Below are 25,225 nucleotides of genomic sequence, written 5' to 3' on the forward strand. Positions count from 1 at the left end.
GACGCACTGTTGCACAAAGAAATGGTGTTGGTCAGCACACAGGCAAGATGTTAGGATGCTCTGTTGCACAAGAGGTGGTACTTGTAGACACAAGAATAACACGAAGAGAGGACCTGGAACAAGGTAGCAGCAGTAAACACTGGATAGTGACAACATTGTACAGACAACTTCCTTCCGTCCGGAGACAGGCTTTATAGCCTAAGGTAGCAGATCATAGGTGGACAGCATCAGCTGACCACTACCATGCTACCATTGGGTAAAGGGTAGTCAGGTGATGTGAACTGTCATGACCGCGTCCATGACGGCGACTGCAGTAACCAAGGCACGGCACACGGATGTCCACATGGCTCTAAGAATAATGCTCAGCGCGTCACCCACCGCTGCACATGGCATCTGACCACCCGAGGGATCAGGAGAAGCCGGCACCGCGGTAATGGCCTATCCTAGGCCGCAACCTGACACAAAAGTGTAATCAGATTTCTTCCTGGAACAATTTGAAAGCAAGTGTTAAAACAATCCTATATTTACCTCTACATTATGGAGGTGATTTGCATATTGCAGGCGCCCCTAATGTTAGGTCCAGAGCCGTAACTAGACTTTTTTGGTGCTCTGTACCAGAGAGAGCATTGGAGCCATTTTGTTTTAGATAAGATATTGCATCTGAAAAAGGGCCATAGCCTCATGGGAAAGGGCCAGGAAAGAGATAGGAAAAGCCAGGAGATGCTGGGGATAAAAGAGGAGGAAGCTACAAGTGAGAATGGTAATAAACAGGAAAATTGACAGGCCCAAACAGCGCCCCCTGCCCTACGGTGCCCTGTGCCATGCCACTGGTCGCACCACCCTAGTTACGGCCCTGGTTAGGTCATGGGTTTACACATGCTTTAACATAGGCCTGTAAATCTACATCAATAACAGTTTTGGTAGAATGCTAGCTTGTTATATCTGTGGCTGCAGTTCCACTTCTGTCAAAGGAAAAAACTTATTAAGGTTCTCAGCCCAATTGTTTCATGTGGCACTGCAAAGTCAGCCAGTATGTCTGTATTCCAAATACCTTTTAAAAAATGAGTTTGTTTAATTTAGCAGTGATGTATACACTCATTAAATCTGCTAAAGAGGACAAGAGGAGCAGTTGCCCATAGTGTCAATCAGCTTCTAGCTATACATCTCCCCCTATTTGTTTCTGTGAGATTTTTTTAACCAGGGGCAGAATGCACCAACTTATATTTTCTGTAACCAGGATGAACTAGCCAGCATTAGGATTTCAGAAAAATAGCAATGGTTCCCTTATTACATAACTAGTTGGAACCTTCAATAAACTATTGGAGCCCAGGCAAAAATTTAAATCATAGAATATATTTATTTCATGTATTTCCTCCAGGGTGCTGCAAGATATGGGGCGTAATGCTTGGCTTCATATTGTGTTTCTGCGGCTTGTGTCAGCTGGGCCAACTGAATAGCATTCATGAGATGGGGCACTGAGGAGCATATGTATTTGGAGGGCATACATGATATCTATGATGGACAGGAAACTGGGGGGTTTATGAGACAAGACATCGTGAAGTATATAATGGAGAGAAGATTTTGGTGGGCATGATAAATATATGGGTCTATATATGGGCCCAAAGTTCTGCACACAACCTATACACTTTTTTTTACAATATCATAAATGCTGGTATTTGTTTTTAGGGCAAATAATTGCAGCTCTAGGTGTATTCTTTTTCACTGTAATATATACGCTAAGCAGCACAATAAAGTATGCCATATGTATCATTACACATTTCTCTTCATTCCACCTCTCCCTCCAAAATGTATTTCCAAAAAACTGTGTGCCTCTGTATCCGAGAAGCTGGAGTGCAATAATATAGACCGAGTGTAGACAAACTTTGTCACCCGAGGATGTTTTGAGTGGCATATGTGGGGTCTCTCACTTTTTTACTATATACACTTGTCTACTCCTTCCCTCCTTCTCCACCTCATGGTGTGCTAGACCCTCTCCAAACTGGAGAACCCAAGCATGGTCTGCATACTCAACCATGCCTAGACCTCTGGTGAGTGAACCTTGCCAGCTAGTCCTGCCCACAGTTGAATAACAGTACAATACTCTGAAGCATATCATCATCTTCTGGCTACAAATTTTCAACCTAACCTGAGCAAACTAGTTTTAAGAAAGGAAGTACAGGGAATCCACTTATATTTTTATTAGCTATATATTACTTTTGTAAATGTTGTAATGGTGGTAGTACTCCTTAAGTTTGGGGAGCTTTTAATGTTGAAGTTCTGGCACTCAAAAAGAAAAACGTTGTTTACGCCTGACCTAAACTAAGGGTTCGATTCAATTAAATGAATGGGGCGATTCAATTAACCTGTCCCTGCACTTATGGTAGCTCTGGACTTGTTGACAAAAATCAGTGATTCAAGGAAAGACCGGGCAGCAAGGGGGGTGAGTTCAACTGCTGATGCCAGTGTCTCTAAGCCATTGCAATGGCAACTCACACCTCTTCACGTGTAATTATACTGAGCACCATTACTGTTATACAAATTACACGCAGTTATATCTATCCTTTAAGTTCCCTGAAGCCAAACTTGCTAAACAAATCAACAAGAGTTCATGCTTACTAGCTTGTTCAAAAACTTGTATTTATTCCATGCTGCTATGGTGCAAATCATACTTGCCAACTTTCTGGCTTTCCAGGAGGGGGCAGCCAGATAGGAGGTTCGGAAGTGGGGTGCAGCCTAGTAGGGAGGTACTTGGGGGTGTGGTGCAGACAGGTAGGAGGCACTGGAGTGTGTGGTGCAAGAAAGCATCATTATGGCTCCATCTCCACTATACATAGATGCAATTCATGCCATTTCAGAGCGAGGGGCAGGACCACAATGACGTAATTCAGTATGAATCATGTCATCAAGCCACTTGAACTGCCCATTTCACTCAGGAAGTGGGTGACTGTGGATAACTGCGTGCAGGATGCATGAGACTTGCCCACTTTTCTGGGAATCTGGTACCGGCACCTGAGATTGAGGAGCCTCTCTACGTTCTAGGAGAGAGGTAAACTATGGTATAAATAGGTCCTGCTTCTTTTGACTTGCTACACCTACTTAAACATGTGCAGAGCTACAAAATACATATGTTTTCCTAGTACAACCTGCTTATTGTGTATTGCAACCTATATACACTCTCTACCTATGTGAAACCTTGGCTTGCACTCTAGAAACAAAGCCACACTCTGGAATATAGTGAAAATGTCAACATTTACAATGTCGACATTCATATTGTGGAAATCACAATGTCAACAGTTATGATGTTGACATTGTTAAAATTTGGACATTAAACATGTCGGCTTGTGCTGAATTTTGACATGTTCACAATGTCGATATGGGAAATGTTGACATGTGATACGTCGTCATTCTGCACGGACCAGCAGCGGAGGGTTAGGGATAGGCTGCGGAAGGGGAATATAAGGTTAAGGCACTGGTGGAGGTTTAAGGTATACCTACGGGAGGGAAGGTTAGGCACTAGGAGGAGGGTTAGTGATACTCCTCAACAGAAGCGCTGCTGGATTCACCAGAAGTTCTCATCAACCGGACCCAAAAACCATCGCTGGAGTTGCCAGACTCGACAACACCAGTTAAGTCACCACTAGACCACCAGGGTATATCATACTCCACCGCCACGCCCCAACATCTATGTTACTTTATGTCCCTATGGGCCACAAACCACATTAAATTATTTTCAGTGAAATACTATTTATCAGCAAGGTGTATTGTGTGCTCTGTCATTACGATAACCAGGAAGAGCACTGGGACTAGAGAAGTGTTGCCAGGAGGTGTGTCTGCACAGTGTACATGTGTATATTACATGTCCGGACATTGTTATCAATATTAAAGTTGCATTAACCACGTCAAAGGAAATTATACCAAGATGCAAACAGAAAAATTTAAATTTTTATTTATTTCAAATTAATACACTCATCTGTTGCCTTCCCATTAAAAGATTAAATGGAGATATGTTTTATTGCTGCTTAGCAACTGCTAATGTCACTGCAATAATGTGAATAGATCGCAGTGCTAACATTACTATTGCATTATCTTAAGTATTAGGAATACAGATGCATTCGCCATTGATCTTCATCATTTTGCACCAAGGGTCGAGCACTCATATTTCATGAACATGCCAAGGCAACCACATGAGCCCCTGTGGGAGATAATGTCAACATTCTGGACATGACTCACCAGAATATCCTGCCAGTGTAGAATATTTATCATATCATGGCAAGTCATGCTGATTGCAGCCTCCATACAGATGAATAAATAGTATTTATGAAACATATATGTGCTATTTATATATTGCAGTGATCATCATGTGCATGCATTCTGTGCTGATCGGTGGCCAACCACAGAGGCAACTTCTGGAGATAGCCCATGACATGCAAATGACAGATGGCACCTATGTGTTTATCCCATATGACACTCTGTACTATAGCTTACCTTATAATAAGACTCCATATGAGATGCTGAGACACAACTCCAAGCTCCGAGCTGCCTATGATGCTGTGCTCACTATCACAGTGGAATCAGAGCACAAAAACTTCTATCAAGTCTTCCAGGAAGCCAAGGACAGCGGAGAGGTTGTCACCAAGGTGAATCCCACAGAGGTACATAGTGCAACATCTCCCAAATACAATAAATGCCAATAGTATATTCATTGTCTCTGTTACATGTGCTTTAAGGACCATGGAAAGCACATTATAAATGTTGGTAAGAAAATGTAAGAAGTATCAATTCTACATTGAAGTTAACAGTACTGTACAGAAACATATTTAATATAGATAGATATATACACCTATGTGATATAACCTTTTAAAAAGAAAAAATATTAAACATTTTAATTTCCCACAAAGCGCAATTCTTATTGACTATCGGGCTGATTCTGAATCGCACACAATACTGGCGCAAATGGTTGATGTTTTTGAATTGCGCATGCCTCTAAATTGCTAATGTGTCATACGTTGTGCATGCACAGAGGCGCAGTAGCGGTTAAGACACACGGTCTGAGAAATGTATTGGTAATGTATTGGATGTGTCTTGGCAGTGACTGGGAGGTGGGTTCTCAGACGCACAGAAATGCTTCTGGGTGTATTATAGGAGTATCTCAGGCGTGAAATAAGGAGTGTCATAGGCGTGTTATGGGAGTGTCGCAGGCGTGTTATGGGAGTTTCGCAGGCTTGTAACAGGAGTGTCATAGGCGTGTTATAGGAGTGTCGCAGGCGTGTTATGGGAGTTTTGCAGGCGTGTACTCTGACTGAGAATGTGCACCTAGCATGGGGCTGACAAAGCTTCTATGGTGCGACCAATGGTTGCGTCCCAGTTCTTGCACACCAGGAGCGGGATGCACTAAACGGAAAATGCGGTAAAACCCCTGTTTACCACATTTTCCGAATGCATCATTGTCCTGGCCGCCGGGCTGCGATGCGGAGGGTAACACCAGCTATTGCTGGCATTACCCTATAGAAGCCTATGGGCTTCTACTGCACCGTGCTGCCTATGAGGGATCCGATCGACACTTCCTGTCAATCACTCTGCCATGGGTGTGCCTAGCCTAGGCAATCGCAGTCCCGATCACAATAGCTAGTTCGAGCACGCGCACTGTGATGCATATGCAAGCGCAGAACACAACAATCAGCAGATTGCGTGCTTATAAACAACGGCGCTCCTTGCTGAATCATGCCCTCAATTACTGAGGCAAATTCCAAACATATGTTATAGCATTAGTCACTGCTGGTAAAAATATACTGTAAACACATTTTCTACGTAAGGTTTTCTTGCACAAAGTGGTAGGGTTCTGTAATCTATCTATATACATTATCATAGTGCTGTGATATTCCACAGAGTTATAATGCACATTACTAAAATATATCCTATGCAAGCTAATTTATTGTACTTGTGTCCTTATGAGAATGATTTATTTGTAAAACTGAAGTATCAGTTGCACACAAACATTTTAATATTTATGTTGCTTTTGGCTTTTATGGACTTTACTGATAAGTCTTGTTTTTTCGTTTTGGAAACTCTGTGGGGTAAATGAATCAAGGAAGTGGACAAATGGAGAAATTTCCCAGAGCAACTAATCAGCTCCTAGCTAGTATTTATCAAGTACATTCTATACAATGATAGGTAGAAGATGTTTCTTTGCTATTGGCAACATCTCCAATTGTCTACTTCTCCGCTCTTTAGAAGGTGTGATACATCTTCCCTTCTCTCCGTTACTAATTTGCATATCTATTTGCGTTGATTTATCTATAGTTATTACAGTTTGCGTAGTAGTACATTGATTGCAGTGACTATTACAGGTTTCTGCTTTGATCTTTAGGTGTCTCCCTTATTTGGAACCATATACAATTCTATCTACTTTACTGCACATGCTATGAACAGCAGCAAGAGTCACCATAGCTGGGTCTCTGGCACCAGCCTAGTCAAGCATTCTAAAAACATGCAATTTTATGGGTTTAACCAGTGGATAAGGACAGACCTGAGCGGGAATGGCTACACTGGCTACGTCATTTTGGACACAGACATAAAGACCTGCGAGCTTTACCAGACATATTTCGTAGATATGGAAACGGATATGGTCAGATACATGGGAAGACCCATTCACTTTCCAAATGGTGTCTCCCCAAAGTCAGACTCTTACTGCTGGTTTGCAAATGGAAAAATCTGCACTGGAGGTGAGTAACCACTATTTCCTCATCATCACTCTAGATGTAGATATTCAAAAGGAAAGTTAAATAATAATGTAGATGCTTCAAAATAAAATGTATGTACATGAGGGATGTCTGATCACCCTGTTGATGAGAAATTAGATATTTAAAATACTGTATGACTACAAAAATGTGAATTTCTCTCTCTTTATCTATCTATCTATCTATCTATCTATCTATCTGTCTGTCTGTCTGTCTGTCTGTCTGTCTGTCTGTCTGTCTATGTATACATACATAGTGGGATGCACCATATGCCATCCTCAGACAGTTGCGTGCAGGAGCAATTAGGGCTATTGTGGAACAATGGCTGCACTCATTATTGTGAAAATCAAGCACTACTCCCTGAAGCTTGGGAAGAAAGATACTGTATGCTACCACATTGTGGTTTTGGGTAGGAGAATTTCTGAGACTGCACTACACTTTCTTTGATAGCTCTAAAGAAAGACCTTTATTCACGATGCCCATTAAGTCATGCCCCTCACTCCTAACCCCCCACACCATTGTGGTCTTGCCCAATATCTCTATTTTTACCATTAATTGCAAGCTTCTTATTCAAACTGAACAAAAACACATTTTAAAAGTATTATTATTATAATTAATAACATTAGTATTGTTATAAAGTATATTGTTCATTGTGTTGTAGTGTTTTATATATCTTAGAGAGTATTGTTAAACATGCCCTTTCAGTTCACTTTTTTTAAGAATGGCAATGATCAAAAATATCCTATAAAAGAAAACCCATGTTTTCAGGTCTATATAACCCCCCAAATTTATACAGGGGTTTGTGTAAGCGCTTTAAGGTCTAATATAATACTATGAATCGTGTATTGATTCTGGTGTCAAGTGTTCTATACATGAAAGTAGGGTTATGTGAAATATTCGGTGTGATGTGTCTAGTTCCTGGTGTAAATCACCTTTTAATTCTGTGGGATGGGTGTTCTCTAAAGGTATTACTCTCAACAATTTATATGAAGAACTGGGTGCAAAAACTGTAGGCTGTATGTTCTTATAATGTCTTATTCAGGGCCGGTGCAAGGTTTCTTGGCACCCTAGGCATTTCTTCAGCCTTACGCCCCCCCCTGCCCTCACCCTTGATAGCTACACAAGCCCTTATACAGTGCCCCCAGTAGTGGTCCCCCCTATGCAGTGCCCCCAGTAGTGGTCTCCCCTATGCAATGCCCCCAGTAGTGGTCCCGCCTATGCAGTGCCCCCAGTAGTGGTCCCCCCATACAGTGCCCCTTATACAGTGCCCCACCTATGCAGTGCCCCTTATATAGTGACCCCAGTAGTAACCCTCCCCATGCAGTGCCCCCAGAAGTGGTCCCCCTGATGCAGTGCTCCCAGTAGTAGTCTCCCCCCCAGCAGTGCCCCAGTTGTAATCCCCCCAGTAGTGCCCCCAGTAGTGATCCCACCAGTGCAGTGCCTACAGTAGCAGTGCCCCTAGTAGTAGCCCCCCCCAGCAGTGCCACCAGCAGTAATCCCCCCTATGTAGTGCCCCCAGTAGTAGTCCTCCCAGCAGTGCCCCTAGTAGCAGTCTGCCCCAGCAGTGCCCCCAGTAGCAGTCCCCCCCAACAGTACCCTTAGTAGTAATCATCCTTTATGCAGTGCCCCCAGCAGTGCTCCTAGTAGTCTTCCCAGCAGGGCTCCTAGTAGTCCCCCAGCAGTGCCCCTAGTAGTACCCCCATCAGTGCCCCTAGTAGTACCCCCATTAGTGCCCCTAGTAGTACCCCCATTAGTACCCACTACCCCTATTAGTACACCCATCAGTGCCCCTAGTACTACCCCCACAGTGCCCCTAGTAGTGCACCCAACAGTGCTCCTAGTAGTACCCCCCATCAGTGCCCCTAGTACCCCAGCAGTAGTCCGTCCTTCCCCCTCCCCCCCGCCAGACATACACACACACAAACACATAAAAAATAAAAAACACTCCACTTACCTTAATCCCCACTCAGGCATGCTCCTCCGTCCGGCGTCCTCCCGGGCGGGCCTGCTCTGCATGATGGGAGAGACGTCATGATGTCTCTCCCATCAGCCACTGCGGGAGCCAGAAGCCCGGCTCCGGCAGTGGGCACAGCAGCCGATGAGAGTCTGTCTGACTCTCATCGGCTGCTAAAACAAACACACAGCTGCCGGCACCGGCGGCTGTGTGTTTGTTCCTAGTAGTGTAGTGCGGACGGCACTTATGTGCCGTCCACACTACCGCCCTGCCGTGGCCGGCGCTCTTATTATTAAGTTTGCCTAGTTGTAGCGCCGGCCCTGGTCTTATTTAGAGTCCCATAACAAGTTATATGTAACAGAGTCACTGTTGGTATAATCCAAATTAAAGTCCTCTCTCCCTTCTCCACTGGTATCTGCATGTCCTTGTTGCCACTCCACCTCAATTTTCACACACATAGAGAAAAAAAAACGAAGCATCAGGTGCTGGTGGGCACTAGTGTGCAGTATAATTGGTAAGCTGTGCAAACTTGCCCGGGTCCTGCCGCTTGCCTGCTGGTCCACCAGACGTCCTTGCCTTGTAAGGTTGCTGTGTGTGGGTGTAAGAGTTATATATAAGGTCCGACTAGACCCTTGCAATGGATATTACAGCGTCACCTGACCTTGAAAAAGTCCCAATACGGGACCAAATGCGTTGGAATACATTTGGACTATCTACGCTCATTGACTTTTAATTTTATCTGTATTATGTTAGTCTGTAATTTTAACACTGTTATGTCCATTTCAGCTATACCTGTACCACAGGAGCCGGAGCTGGCATGTGGACAGGCAATGAATCAGGTTTTTACCCCTAATCTCCATGTTACAGTGTATTTGCAAGGGTCTAGCCGGACCTTATATATCATTAGGCCCCGCCCTCTCCATAATGGCGTGATTAGCAGATGTACGGGGGTGGGGCTAGCCACATTGGCTCCGCCCCATTGTGCTCAAGGAGCAGGCCTATTACTCATCGAGTAGTGCGGGCCGGCAGGCGGTAGGAGCACCCCACCCCCTTTTCACTCCAGGGGGTTGTGCAGGCTATGCAGTGGTGGTAGGAGCAGGCAGAACTGGGTAGGAGCCGTCGCGGGCCCCCTCCCGTTCTACCAGTGTCCGGGTCCAGTCCCGGCAGTCCCCCCCTGATGGCGGCCCTGAGTATGGTGTAGTAGGATGTAGTATGGTATAGTATGGTATAGTAGGATGTAGTATGGTGTAGTAGGGATGTAGTATGGTGTAGGATGTAGTAGGGTGTAGTATGGTATAGTAGGATGTAGCATGGTGTAGTAGGGTGTAGTATGGTGTAGTAGGATGAAGTAGGATATAGTAGGATGTAGTATGGTATAGTAGGATGTAGTATGGTGTAGTAGGGTGTAGTAGGGTGTAGTATAGTATAGTAGGATGTAGTATGGTGTAGTAGGATGTAGTATAGTGTAGTAGGATGTAGCATGGTATAGTAGGATGTAGTATGGTGTAGTAGAGTGGAGTATGGTGTAATATGGTATAGTAGGATGTAGTATGGTGTAGTATGTTGTACAGTGTAGTATGGTGTAGTAGGATGTAGTATGGCATAGTAGAGTGTAATATGGTGTAGTAGGGTGGAGTATGGTGTAGTATGGTATAGTAGGATGTAGTATTGTGTAGTATGGTGTAGTAGGGTGTAGTAGGATGTAGTTTGGTGTAGTACACCTTTAATCAATTCCAAACGTGGTACAGTGCACAAACATTATATAAATTAAAGCTTATCTGATTTTCTCTCAGTAGATCACATCCACCTTTATACTTTTGTCAATGGTTATACCATATGAGTTTCCTGTGAACAAATAAAAGAAAAGTGACAAACACGCCTTACATGGGTAAAATCAAAGGATAAAACAATAACAGCTTACCTGCAAAGTAGCTGTATCCGGAAGCTGGTCTCCATTTCCTATCCGAACCAGAAGTGACTTCGCTGCCAAATTATGTATCCAAGAAAGCCGCTCTGACAACAATGAGATGGGAGGCCTCCCAATGCGTTGTGTCCCTTTGAACTTTGTCACCTTGGCGGCGGCGACGTCACTTCTGGAGTTCAAAGGCTGAGAATGAAGTGAAGATGCACCAGTTATCCATATCAAGAGCTGGCCTTTAAGGTAGAGTAACTAGAAGGTAAACCACATCAAAACACATCTATAGTTTGCCAGAAAACATCAGAGTGACCCAACTAAAATGTTGGAGAGATGAGATAAAAATGTAGCTTTATGGTCCCAAAGCACTAGGGCTTATTTATCATTCAATATTTGCTATATATCACCCAGAAACACCCTTTTTGGGGGGCATCAGCAAATATTAAATGTCACCCAAATGTAACAGGAAGGGACCACAGCAGATGTTGGCAAAAGAGCGATCTCTCCATTTCCCACAGCAGCCACAGGGCCTGATTCAGACCCGCTCGTGAGCACTGAGCGCTCGCAAGCGGGCCGATGTTGGTCCAGTGCGCATGCGCACGACAGAGCCGGCTCCGTCGTGCGTATGCGCGAGACCTGGATAGCTACGGGCAAGCCATCGCTCCGGGTCTCGTACCAAAGGGGGCGTGCTGTCGATGGTGAGTGACAGCACGCCCCCTTTGGTGGGTGTGCTGGGGGCGTGGCTGCCCAGATGGAGGCCTACCGTCTGGGGCCGGCCCCACTGACATCACTTGTGATAGATAGAGCCGAAAGCACTCCAGGGCTTGCGGCAACGAGACCCTACCACAAGGGTCTCGTCGCAAGCCCGATGGTCGGGATGGTCTTGACCATCGCGACCGTCTTCCTGGCCGCTCGCTATAGCTGTGGGTGGTCACCCACAGCTATACGAGCGGCCAGGAGGCCGCTCTAAAAATTAAGAAGGACGGCCCTGATTCAGAGCGAACGCTCTGTCAGAGCGTCCGGCTCTGAATCATTGCCACAGTCTCCATAGGTTTCTATAGGGGGCTGCAAAGCTGTCAGAGTTACCAAGGTCTGGGATGTGAAGCAGCTTGTGACCTGGCAGCTAATGCCGTCTGAAGATGGTATTAGCCATTGTAGCCTATGGGCTACATTCCACAAAATTACCATGACCACAGTTACCTGGCAATGGCGTGGTCAGCAAACTGCACATGCGCAATAGCGCTGTGGAGGCACAAAACATAAGTGAAGTGATTGCTAGTGCGATCACTTCACTTCTAACATATTGCAGGGACGGGCTCCTTTCATAGCCCCTATCCCTACATGTGTGCCTAAAAGATGCACAAGGTGGCACTTCAGCGTCTACTGATGCTGACAGGAGGCGTCTCAGTCCTTGCACACTCAGATGCACAGGTTAACACCAGGGAAGGGCTTTGTGGCGACGGTAAGTAGAGGGGTTAGGGTTAGGCACTAATGTCACACCCAATAGGTGAATGCTAAACAGTTTACCTTGTAGGCCGTATGCCCGTAGAAGGTTCTTTGGATGGATTCGGAGAGGCAAGGAGGCTGGGAATCACACAGAGGTACGGATAAACAGTTTCTTCCCGTAGAGCACGGTTTTATTACTAAACAGACAAAAAGGGGTAAATTTACTTAAGTGAGAGTTTTAGAAGTAGAGATGTCGCCCATAGCAACCAATAAGATTCTAGCTATTATCTTCTAGAAGGTACTACTTAAATGTTAAGTTGCTATGGGCAACACCTCCACTTTTATAAACTCTCACTTTAGTAAATATACCCCTAATTCTCAAAGAGTAGTGAAAAAAAAATCATGTAACAGAGTTCTTCACAGTACATTCACTTGGCAATTTTTCTATTCACAACAAACAGTTGGTCATTAAACAAACATCATCACATTGACGGCAAATATGGTGTGTAAAATACAATTCAAGTAATCTCACAGTTACCATTAATACTGCATAGTTACCATTTCACTATTATTTCAGAATACATAACCATAATTTAACGTTGCAAAACTCTGGTAAACAACCCACAACCCTTGACAAGTGCGCACGAGAATAATGTCAATACTCTAGGCTGATCAGCACGTTGGGGCCCAAAGATAAGTATGAAAGGTAATTATGAATCATCGATGGTCGATGGCCATCCCTAGCTCTGGGACCTAAAGTCCTAAAGTCCCCCTCCTTCCTCCAAGCACACTGCAGTCCTGTGCTATTCATGTGAGAGGCTGTCAGGGAGTCAGGCCCGTCAAGATCCGCACGGGGTCGGTTAAAAAGGGGGCGTGGTCTAATCGCGGGAGGCGTGGCCCCACCACCTTAGGTTAAGAAAAAAGTTTTGCGGCGCTGCGTGCTGGCGAGGGGAGCACAGTGAGCTGCCTCATCCCGGCGCATAACCAGTGGAGGGCACAATCAGCTTGATCGCTCCCGCCACAGGCATAGGAGACTGCAGTGGTTGCTTCTTAGCAGCCACGAGCAGTCTCCCAGTGCAGCCCAGCACACGGCAGCGTGTGCTGGGCAGCTGTGATGTAAGAAGGGGGGAAGGGAGTGGTGCCGGACCCGGGCCCCCACCGGGCCCCTCCAGCAAGCACGGGCCCGGGTAATTTGTACCCGCCTCCCCCCCTCTCGGTGCCCTTGCAGGGAGTTAACTCCTGCTGTGTCTGTAAACCCATGCAATCTTTCAGGGGTGTCACACTAAGGGGAGGGTTTAGAGTTAGGCACTGTGGGGAGAGGGAGGGTTAGGTTTAGACAGCGGGGAGAGTTAGGGTTAGAGACGTGCGCCACACCAATTATTCAGATGTTTTTTTTGGTTCTAATTCGTCGTCCGGTTTTGGTTTTGCCAAAACGCTGCGACTGGTTTTGGTTTCGGATTTTTTCCAAAAGTTTACAAAAAAAAAGCTACAATCACATCATTTGGTTCTTTTTTTGTTCTTAAAGTATTATTAACCTCAATAACATTAATTTCCAGTCATTTCCACTCACAATATTGTTCACCAACATAGGCCAAAGGCTGGCTGGTTAAACAAAGCAACAGAGAAGTGGCATACAGTGTGGGTTGGATACAGTGCGGGTCGGATACAGTGTGGGTCGGATACAGCACAGGTCGGATTCAGTGCGGGTTACAGTGAAGGTCGGATGCAGTGTGGGTTACAGTGCAGATTAAATTCAGTGCGGGTTAGATACAGTGCAGGTTGGATACACCAGTGGTGCACTTATCGTGACAGAGGGTGCCGGATTGTCCTCGGTGCGGGGGTGCTGACGGTTTTCCTCAGTGAGGGGGTACTGGCGGTGTCGGCAGTGCAGTGGTGCCAGCAGTGTTCTCAGTACTGAAGTGCTGGCCGTGTTGGCACTGTGGGGGTCCCGGCAGTGTTCTCAGTGCTGGGGTGCAGACGGTGATGGCAGTGCGGGGGTAGCGGCGGTGTCCTCTGTGCGGGGGTGGTGGCTTTGTTGGCAGTGCAGGAGTGCTGGTAGTGTCCTCAGTGCGGGGTTGCCAGCAGTGTCGGCAGTGCTGGAGTGCCGGCTGTGTCCTCTGTGCAGGTATGCCGGTGGTGTCGGCAGTGAAGGAGTTCCGATAGTGTTCTAAGCACAGGAGTGCCAGCAGTGTGCGCCATGCAGGAATGCCGGCAGTGTTTTCAGTGCAGGAGTGCCGGCAGTGTTGGCAGTGTTAGGATGCTGGCACTGTCGGCACTGCAGGGGTGCTGGCGGTAGAGGCAGTGTGGGCGGCGGTGTCCTCGGTGCGGAGGGGGTCGCCATCTTGCGTCTGTCTGTCCCACTGAAGTCTATGGGGAAGTGCTGATTGGCTGAGAACTATGACAGACAGCTTTCTGGGCCAATCAGCGTTAAGCCCATTGACTTCAATGGGCCTTTTGAAATTGGCGCCTGAGCCAAAACTGCAAGATCTGACAGCGGAATCTCATGGTTTTGACTCGGATAGGGATCCGAGGCAGACAGGAACATCTGAGCTGCAGCTCAGATCGCCTTGGATCCCAGAGGTTCGGAGCGCTACGGATTCCAAGGAATCCGAACCTCTCATCTCTAGTTAGGGGTAGGGTTAGGATACTTACTGACAGGTATCGGTATCCTAACCCTGTCTGGATGCTGGCATCGGGATTCTGACCGCCTGGATCCCGATCGTCTCATCCCATACCCAACCCAGTGCAAGGCAGCCTGCTTCAAGCTGTAATTGTAATTGAGGTTTTTCTTCAATATTTTTGTTTAAACTGTTATTAAAGCATTTGTGACTTGAGTCCTTATATTTTATATCACTCACTGGTGATATCACTGGTTCAATTTCCTGGTTTTGTTCATCTCTAATCACAACATCTGATCTGTACAGCATTTGTAATAAGATAAAACACAGATAATATACTGTAGAACCTATAACTATCCAATTCTTACCACAAGCATGCAATCATTCTAGAATGAGTGACGGAGCAAATCAAAGAGACTATAATTTGAATTGATTTCCCAAGAGGTGGATTGATTGAATATTTATTATTTTACTAAGGAGCTGTAGTGCTTGTAACCTGATAATGTTATAATGTATTGTTCAGCAGTTTAACTGTCAATCATTTACTTTGGTGTTGTAATAGAACTGCACACTTGTCATTTCAGTATGGTATTCTGCTGTGTACAACTTAACAGACCTGTGAAAAATATGCAATCTCCAATATATATAAATGCACATACAGTATAATGCAATTGTTATATGGACAATTGGATGTGCAAGTGCTACCACATATTATTATTATAAAATCGCTCAGTATGTAATATTCTAATCCATGGAATATATGTTGAAGAAATCTTATTAGTCCTTTGTCGAAAAGCAATCATAATTTTTGCTCTTTGCAGGACCACTTAGAAAGATGACCCCTGTTGTATGCAGCCCTAAAATGCCATTAGTGGTCTTAAGGAACATCCACAGTCACTATCCACTTCATGTTTTAATGGTATAAGGCCCCTGAACATGTATTTAGTAACAACCGCTTAAAAAAAACAAAACATCATGTCCCTTTCCCCAAAATCATTAAAGGCTGAGGTTATAGATCTGTTGGAAAGCAGTACCAATTTATTACATCCATTCATTACTGGACATTCCTTTTTGCATGTGGCTCATCTTTGGTGAGTAATAAGGTCTGATCCTATTCCATATTGGGACAGCTCCTATTCTATAAACTTTAAAAGAGCGCTTGAATATGTCAATAAATATGTGTTTTCTACCACGATCAAATTGTTACAGTGAAAATCTATAAATGAAAAAATGCACTAAAATAGATTTCTTCATACACACTTGTTGTTTATAGCCCTTTTGGTGATCAAGTGGTGGTATGGAGTGGAATGTCCGTGGGTGGCCTGGTGAATGCGTGAACATATGCCTCTAAGAAGAAACTGTCCCTGTTCCTACCCTAAAAAATGCCGTCCCTCCGGTGTTTGTTTTCAGAATGGTGCGCGACGTCTTCTCCGTCCCTTGGGCTTAGGCGCTCTGTGCCTCCTTACACGGGGGTCAGTGGTGTCTTGCTCTTAGCGGGGGAGATTTAGTCGGGCAACTTGCAGCTCCATCTCCAACGCGTTTCGTACAGTGTGTACTTTATCAAGGATGACGTCTGTTCCATTAGGCAGGCTTTTTATTCCAAACATCCAATATAAATAGAAGATCATCTAGGTAATGGTGCCAGCATATTATAAATTCTTTGAATGGGTTATTTTTCCAAATTATCTCATTTTCCCATCTTACGACCACCAAATTTGCATAACTTGGTGAGAAGCGAGTCCCATTGCAGTTCCATTGACCTGTATGAAGTAGTCTCCCTACCATTCAAACAATTTATAATATGCTGGCACTGTTACATAGACGATCTTCTGTTTATATGGGATGGACCAGAAGAGCAACTAGACGCATTTATCAAGTACATTATTAACAACAATATGAACTTGGAGTTCACCACCGATATAAGCACGACAATGGTAGTGTACCTGGATTTGGAAATATATATAGAAGACGGAAGAATAAAAACACGCACACACCGAAAGAAGGTAGACTGTAACACAATATTAGCAGCAAACAGTAATCACCACCAAAAATATATCAACAATATTCCTGGAGGACAATATAGAAGATTGAAACGGAATTGTACCGATGCGACAATGTTTAAGAAACAGAGTGAGGAACTAACAAAACAGTTTTTGGAAAAAGGATATAAAGAAAGAGTACTGAGAGAAAATGTACAAAAAATGAAAGAATGGAAAGAGAAGAACTGATTAAAGAAAAAAAGAAAAACGGAACAAAGAACAACTTTGAACTTGCATTCCTTACACAATATAATGGCAATAATAAAGGTATTGAAGAGATGCTGCACAGACATTGGTACCTATTGGAATTGGATTAAGATCTGAAAACTATAATCCCCAAAAAAACAAAGATCATTTATAAAAAAGCAGAGAACCTGAGGCAAAAATTAACATCAAGCTACATCCCTGTGGGGAGAAATATCGATAGATGTCTAGACTGTAAAGAGTGCAAGAATCTAAAGAAAGAAGACCATTCCACCTCGTCTACTACAACATTTACATCAAATGGGAAAGAATTCCGCATTTCTCACCATATCACTTGCAACACTGAAGGTGCTATTTATCTTTTAACATGTCCATGTGGATTAAAATATATAGGTCAAACTAAAAGAAAAAGAAAAACTCGTATTGCTGAGCATATAAATAATATTAAAAAAGGCTTTACCACACATAGCATCTCCCAGCAATTTTTAGAAGTGCATGATAAGAACCCCATTGGATTAAAATTCCCTGGCATTCAAAGAGTTAAAGCAAATTGGAGAGGGGGGAGTATAGTGAAAGAATAAAAAAAAATGACAACAAATGGATTTTTCTGTTAAAAACCCTAAAACCACAAGGTCTTAATATAGATATTGAATTAAATGTATTTTTAGAGTAAAAGTATTTATTTTAGCAATGTCATTTATTTTAGCAAAGTCATTTATCTTTTTACCACTTCATACCTCTTTGTACCACTTTTTATATATTGAAATATATTTTATACATCTGTTTTAATATCACTTAAAAACAACAATTGAAAATTGTTACTTGAAAGGAATTATTTGACACAATGTGTTGTTTTTAACCAATAAAGAGAGTGGCCGCACACCACCGCTGCAATCAGCACTCGACAGGGACTCCAGGGGCCAGAAGCATCCTCTGGTCCGTGAAGTAGCCGAATATAAGATGGCGCCTTGGCACTGCAGACTAGAGATGACTAGTGAGTGAGTTCGCAACACACTGACTCGAATCATTCAGATGAGCGAATGATTCGAGTCACTCATTGTTTGGTGAGTCGAGACACCCACCTCCCCTAGCCTCTCTGTCAGTGGTAGCTAGAGTGAGTGGCAGCTCCGCCCCCTACACTGCTGATCCGACCTGATTATACTTCTCCATTGTGTCAGATCAGCAGTGTAGGGAGCGGAGCTGTCAGTGACTCACTCTGAGTCACGCAGCTACTGCCAGGGCTTGGGGAGTGCACTGACTCAGGAGAGTCAGTGAGAACCCTGAGCTGTAGTGATGGGCTGCGGGGGGGCGGAGCTGTCAGCGACTCACTCTGAGTCGCTGGCTCCCCTGCTGGCTACAGCGCTGGCTGCACTATCTAAAGAGTCGTGTCTCGAGACACTGACTCGAGACACTTCACTGAGTTGAACCATGTGGCTCAACTCAGTGTAGTGATTCGTTCTGCCCATCCCTACTGCAGACAAGCTGGGATCCGGAGCTAACTGTAAATATAACAGGAGCGCACAGCTTCAGGGGGCACCAACTGCTTTCCAAATATCTGGGGAAGTTAAAGCACCCGGGAATGGGTAGGGAATGTCCTCCAAAGGGCCACAGGATACAGTATATAAACAGGATCACTAGGCTGACGAGCTCAAGAGCCTGCATCCTATCCCATGCCTATCCAGGACTCGCTCCCCCCAGGGTTCCAATACTTACAGTAATGATGTGCCAGTTTTCCATGCAGGTGCTTCTCATATATTTAATAAATCATGTCATATATTTAATAAATCAGGTTTGTCTGTGCTTCTTAAAAGACCCCGTACAGTAGAAGAGAGACGTTAGAAATTTAGAAGACTATTCACCATCGGGGGCTCTATGGCCCCCGGTGATGAAGTATACACCTCGCTGCGTGGGATTCTTAACACCGGAGAAATTCATCATTGCTCCAGTTCAGGGACAGCTGCTCTGAAAAGCAGCTGTCCCCGTGATTGGTAACACTGCTACAGGGGTCACGCATGCGCAAAGCTGCCGGGAGTCAGTGAGGAAGCGGTGCAGGGATCCCTCTTCACATCCCCGGGGCTCGGCCAAAACAAAAAGCCATCTGAAGATCAGGTTTGCTGAATATCAGGTGGTCCTATCGGACCGCTGATGATGAATGGCCTGGTAACTTAAATATGCGGGAACTAGCATTTACACGCGGTTAAAGAGCCATTAAAGAAATAATGAATAGGCCCCTTACAGAGAAGCTGATACCATAGAAAAGCATTATCTACTGTACCTGGACACTTCCTGTCCGTGTTACAGGACAGGTCTAGGTCCCTGGTGTTACTTTTGTTGTCACAGCTGCCCCACCCACAATCAGCCCATTATCCACTGCAGGGACATGGGGCTGAGTCATACTTGCCTACTTTTGAAAAGCATTTCAGGGAGATTGTGAAAGCAGCACCTACAGTATGAGCGCGGCGGTAAAGTGGGCGTGTACTGCTACATCTGAGAGGCGTGTCATAGAACTGACTTACATCCAAATATAAATGAGCCCAAAAGCAGTTAGTAAGATCTACGTGTTGATGAAAACACACTGATCCTTTTCAGAAAATGCATGTAGCCATAGGGATCATTGTGCCTTATAACCAATGCAGGGAAATTATACTTATGATCCCATTTGATTGTATATATCTGTTTTTTTTTATATATTACAGCTATATAATGGGGGTAAGGTGCAATCAGGGAGATTGCTCTTCAGGGAGTCAGGGAGATTACTACTATTTCAGGGAGTTTTCCTGACAATCAGGGATAGTTAATTTTGAGAACAAATATCTGCACACAAATGAATAGATTTATAGTTATTGATTAATATATGACCCCGTAGAAATTTTCTTTCTGGCCCAGACATAGTTCATTCTATCTGAGCACAGATGAATGAATCCTTACCCAGTGAAATAAACGGTAGACAGTTTATCTTAACAAATATACAATTGTTTCAATTATAACCAATTGTTACAACTACTGACATACTGTTAAGGGGTATTTATATACCCATCTCCTGATATACTGTTTAAGCGACCCTCTGTATGCAATGAAGGAGCTCCCTAATCCTATACCACAGTGTAATGATGTGCAAAAACTAAGGCAATAAAACTGCTCATTCATTATTTGTGTCACTACACTCCGGATTTGTAAATTTGGAGATTGCATTGTACCAATTATCCATTAAATTGATTTTGGCAACTAATACTGCTTTTATACCTAAATTCCGGGTCTGACCCGGAGGTTGGAACAGCGTTCCAAACCGGATCAGACCCAGAATTTATCCGGCGCCGATCCAGGAGATTCCCGAGTCGGCGCCGTTCACACTGGAGCCGGGTCTGCAGTGACCCGGTTTTTCCGGCGGTGAAGTGGATGGTTGGAGGTGACGTCATCTTCAAGAGCCACTGAAGCCGGCCAATCGGCAGGCATGCGGCACGATCCAGGTCATCATGACCCGGATCGTGCCGTTTACACTGCAGGGTTTCATGGGATATTCCTGTGTAAAACCCTGCAACTTATACCCCTTTTACACCAGAGCAAAAACCTGGGTTTTTGCTGGGTCTACCCGGGACGCAGCTCAGTGTAAAAGGGTCCCTGAAAAATAACCTGGGTCAAGTGACCCTGCAATCCAACCCAGGTAGCTACCAGGGTTGGACCCAGGATGGACCCAGGTAATGGTGCAGTGTAAACGGTGAAACCCGGGTTATCTGACCTGGATCATGCCTAAAATGAGCGGATTGGTGGTTGTGGAGCAGTCACCTCCCACTTTTTATGACCTCACAGGTTTAGCAGGGCAGACCTGAGTTCAGTGTGAACAGGGCTGACCTGGGAGTAACCCAGATCAAAGGTGCAGTGTAAATGAGTCTGACCTGGGTCTGACCAGGGTTGGAACCATGTCCAAAAACCCAGGTCGGACCTGGGTTTTTGGTGGAAAAGAGGTATTACCTGGGTTGGATTGCCGGGTCACTCCACCCGGAAATCCAACCCACTCCCCTTTTACACCTAGGAGCTACCTGGGTTAACCCTGCAATAACCCGGGTTTAAGCTCTGTTGTGAAAGGGTTATAAAGCTGAATACACATAACATTTGGGGGATCACATTGTATTCATCAGTTTTTTTCTACAGCTAAGGCCAATGTAAAACTGAATATCTCAACAGATGTGGTATAACTAAACAGGATGTATGAAAATATAATCAAACAATAGGGGAGAAATAGCCTGATGATAGGTCTTATCTCCATTACATACCATTAATAAAGATTCTCCACGTATATCCACAGCTTGACTCTAGATCAGGTGAGCAGATTGTAATAAGAAGGAAAATTGTATCCAGCAAATAGCTATATATTGATAAACCAACCAATGAATAAGACACAGTAGACAGGCACTTGTTTTATACATTATCTTTATCCTTCGAGCACAATTTATATATATATATATATATCTTTGTTTTTTCTAACCTTAATATTGCACTGTTGACTTTATCCTACCCAGTTGAAATAGGACAACAATTTTACACATATTCAATTAAAAGTGAAGTTTTACTTAATGTGGCTCTTGTGCGCCTAATATATACAACCACTCTCTTTTCTTCTACATTTCAAATCAGGGAGAGTTGGCAAGTATGGGCTGAGCCCACACTAGAACTTCAGAGATATGCAGAAGTACTTTGTATGGATACTATACTTTTGCCTTGTTGCACCATGCAAAATTGTGGTCACAAGAAAAGAAGCCAAATCTAATTGCATGATTATTATTGTAATGAGTTATATAGACCAGTGCTTCTCAACTCTAGTCCTTGGGTCATGTTTTGTGGATTTCTTTAATCATGAGCTAATCTACTTTGCTCGGTCAGAGGTGGATACAAATGGCTTCTCAGCTGCGATCCCGTAGTAATATTTATCACTGCCAGTGGCGTATCTATAATGGGTGCAGTGTGTGTGGGGCACATGGGCCCTCGAGTCCAGGGGAGCCCTGCACCGCACACCCTGCACCCATATTATTTTAAACTTACCTGTCCGTGGTCTTGCAGCAGGTGTCAGCGTTGCTCAGAACTCCATGCCCAGAGGTTCTTAGCAGAACATAGTGCCCAGAGTTTACTGTGCATGCACAGAACGCCAGATAATGGCCGCTGCGGGCGTTATGCATATGCACAGTAGACTCCGGGCACACTCTAGTGCCTGGAGTCTACTAATGCTCCGGTGGCTGGCCAGCCATGTCAGTCAGCTGCCGGCCACCAGGCCAAGAGGAGGTGGCCCTGCACGGGAAGTGCACACGGGCCCCCTCCTCTTTTAAGACATCCCTGATCACTGCATAGTAGTGTGCACCAGACACCCCAGCACGAATGTATTAGGAATACCAACAGTGATAGGATTTATATGTACGACAGGGTCATGGGTGTCTTGAGAATGTACCACCAGTCACAGAATGGTGGCCATTTTGGTCAGAAACAGGCCACTTATGAAAGAGGATGACACAATTTGTGCATAGTAATACCAAGGCTAGTACTCAGTCTGTTACTTGCTGTATAAAACAGCTGTGCATAAAGAAGACAAGTGGAAAGCACATCTCTTTCTGCACAGCTGTTGTATTCAGCTTTTGTGACTGACTGTGTACTAATAATGTTATTCCTGGGTATTTGGTGCCCAGGGCAAGAATAAAAATGCACCCCCCACCAACTGTGTGCGCACGTAGAAGGTGTGCATGCCACAAATGGGCGTGGCCACATACCCCAAGGGGCATGGCCGCTGGAAAATGAGGACATGACAACATGACGCCACCATTTCTCATCACTCTGGGAACATTCCTTTCCATTCCAGGTTGAATCCCAGGTATGACTGTATTTTAGATTATGGAGAATGTGACATAGCTTGATATACTTAGAATTCACAGGCTTTCATTGTAGTAGCAGGTGACTCCATTGGTACTGTGACTAACTGCAGAGCATGAGGTGCTAAGGGCCTGATTCAGAGCCGGACGCTATTTGCGCTCGCTCGTTCAGAAAAAAGGGGTGGCTATTCAAATGAACCGTTCGCTCTTTGCGGTCTGTTCACGCCTCTAGGTCTGAACGAGCGAACAAAACTTGCGGTCGTTTCTTGGAAAACTACGCCCCCTGGCCGCTCGCATCCTACGTCATGTCCGCTATTTATTAGATTAATCGAGTACATCGACCAGCGTATGAACTGCTCGCTATTCTTGTGGTTGGTTTTTCCTACCACAATCATGCGAGCAGTTCTGACTATAAAATAACCCAGTGACGTGGTCAATGACGCTGCTGTATTAATTATGCACACCCATAAAACGCCCGTTTTGACACTTTAAGCACGCCTGCGTTCTGATCTCCACTCCCCGTTTTCAAGCACCTTCCCCTGTTACCACCCACATACGCCTCCTCCTGTCACTCAAAATAGCAGGCATTCACTATTTAGCGAACAAACGATTTTTGGCCGCACTGACTGATTCGCGCATGCGTATTACGATCCGTACGCATGCGCAGTTGTGCAAACATCGCTCGGAACGAACGAGCGGCCGCCTACGAGCGGCTCTGAATCAGGCCCTAAGTTCGAATCCTAGATGTGACTGTATTTTAGTTTAACAAGAATGTGAAGTAGCTTAATATAGTTAAAATTCACAGTCTTCCCTTGTAATAGCAGATGGCTCATTGTTAAGCTGTCTAACTGCAAAGCATGAAGTGACAGGTTCAATCCCCAAATATGACTGTATTTTGAAATGTGAATATGACTGAAGGGGAGGAAATGTGCAGACACAGAGAGTAGATGCCGGGGCTCACAGAGCAGGAAGTTACATTGCTGAGGGACGTTTTTTCTATAATGGCAACCTCAGGATATGCTGCCCTGGCTGCCGAGTACTGGCACGGGTCCTGCCCAACCCCCCCCCACTTATGCCACTATTCCTGATATACTCATGTCAGTGTGTCTTGTGACAAATTGCAGTTGTATAGACCACTTTCCTGAATTGCACTTACATGCGTCCTCCACACTCAGGGCCGGCTCAGGCCACAAACCTTGCACGCGACTGAAAAGGGTGTGTGGCCTAATTACCATAGGTCATGACCCCTAAATTACGCTATTTGGGGGCATGCCCATATGGCACGACTCCCATTTAACGTCAGGCTGGGGACGAGCCCAGCACTACATCAGTAGCTGGGCTGCCCCCAGCTCTCTCCCTGCACTGAATGGATGCCGCGCACATTCTTCTTCTCCGGGGCCAGCAGTTGGGAGATACCCAACCTCCCGACCGCCCGCAGGACACTTTGTCCCTCAGGTGGAATAGCGAAGAAGTGCCCTAAAAAATGGGACTTTCCTGCTGAAATCGGGAAAGGCTGGGAGGCATGTGCCCTCTATGGGGTGGCGGCCCTGCTTGACCACACTGGTCGAACATGCCTCGAGCCTGCCCTGTCCACACTTATGATCCGGTCCCTGATTAAGAAGTTTATTACATGGGAATGTACACTGTATAAAATGGCCTCTATGTTAAACTATTTATATTGGCCAATTTATGTAATTTAAATACAAGGAATAATGGGCCTGATTCAGAGATGTACGCAAGCCCGTTGGTTCGTGTACATCTCCAATGTTTGGATGACTGCGCATGCGCAGCAGGTGTACTGCGCATGTGCAGGTCTCTGACTGCGTGCCCACAGGCTGCGGCGTTTGGGAGGCAGAGCGGGGGCGTTCCCTGGCAGCGTTCCTGGAAACGGGGGCGTGTCGCCCCCATTTTCCAGGAGGGACGAGGCCAGGGTCTGCGTAGGTGCATGCAGACTTCCTGGCCTCGCAAGCTGCCAGGCCTCGGCCAGTGGAATGCGATTGTTTAGATGTTGTCCGATGGTAATCCCAGGCTGCTAGCTCGCACACAGCTCAGGGATCACGCAGATGAAGAAAGGTGGTGTGTGACACCTCCTTCTGCATTTGTATTTTAAATGGACAGAATTGCACAGCCGCTTGTGTGTTGCTGTGCAATTCCGTCCATCTCTGAATCAGACCCAATGTTCACTGCATGATTTCAAAAATGTTCTCTAACACTTTTTAATATACATATTACTGTATTGGAAAGTAATGATAAAATAAAGGCATTTATTCTTAACCTGACTTCTTTTTATCTTACAGGTATTGATCCTGTCTTTGCTCTAATGGTGTTTTTATGCATATTTGTTGCCATCATCTCCATAAATGGACTTGCTTATGTTATAAGGTAATTTATTATACACTTAAGGGTATATTTATTAAAGGTCGATTTTAATTCATTTTGACCGATTTACAATTGTTAAAA

The 25,225-nt window shown here is 44.9% G+C and overlaps 1 protein-coding gene across 1 annotated transcript in view; it reads left to right on the plus strand.

Annotated features, from left to right (window-relative positions):
• Positions 1-25,225, plus strand: part of GUCY2F (guanylate cyclase 2F, retinal) — a 149,699-nt gene that overhangs the window by 12,332 nt on the left and 112,142 nt on the right. The window contains exons 2-4 of the mRNA XM_088482930.1: positions 4,351-4,652; positions 6,368-6,722; positions 25,063-25,147. Coding sequence (XP_088339056.1) covers positions 4,351-4,652; positions 6,368-6,722; positions 25,063-25,147 — 742 coding nt within the window. The remainder of the gene's footprint in view (positions 1-4,350; positions 4,653-6,367; positions 6,723-25,062; positions 25,148-25,225) is intronic.

This window comes from Taudactylus pleione, unplaced genomic scaffold, assembly GCF_031769625.1.
Source record: "Taudactylus pleione unplaced genomic scaffold, aTauple2 ptg000296l, whole genome shotgun sequence".
In the NCBI taxonomy this organism is placed as follows: Eukaryota; Metazoa; Chordata; class Amphibia; order Anura; family Myobatrachidae; genus Taudactylus; species Taudactylus pleione.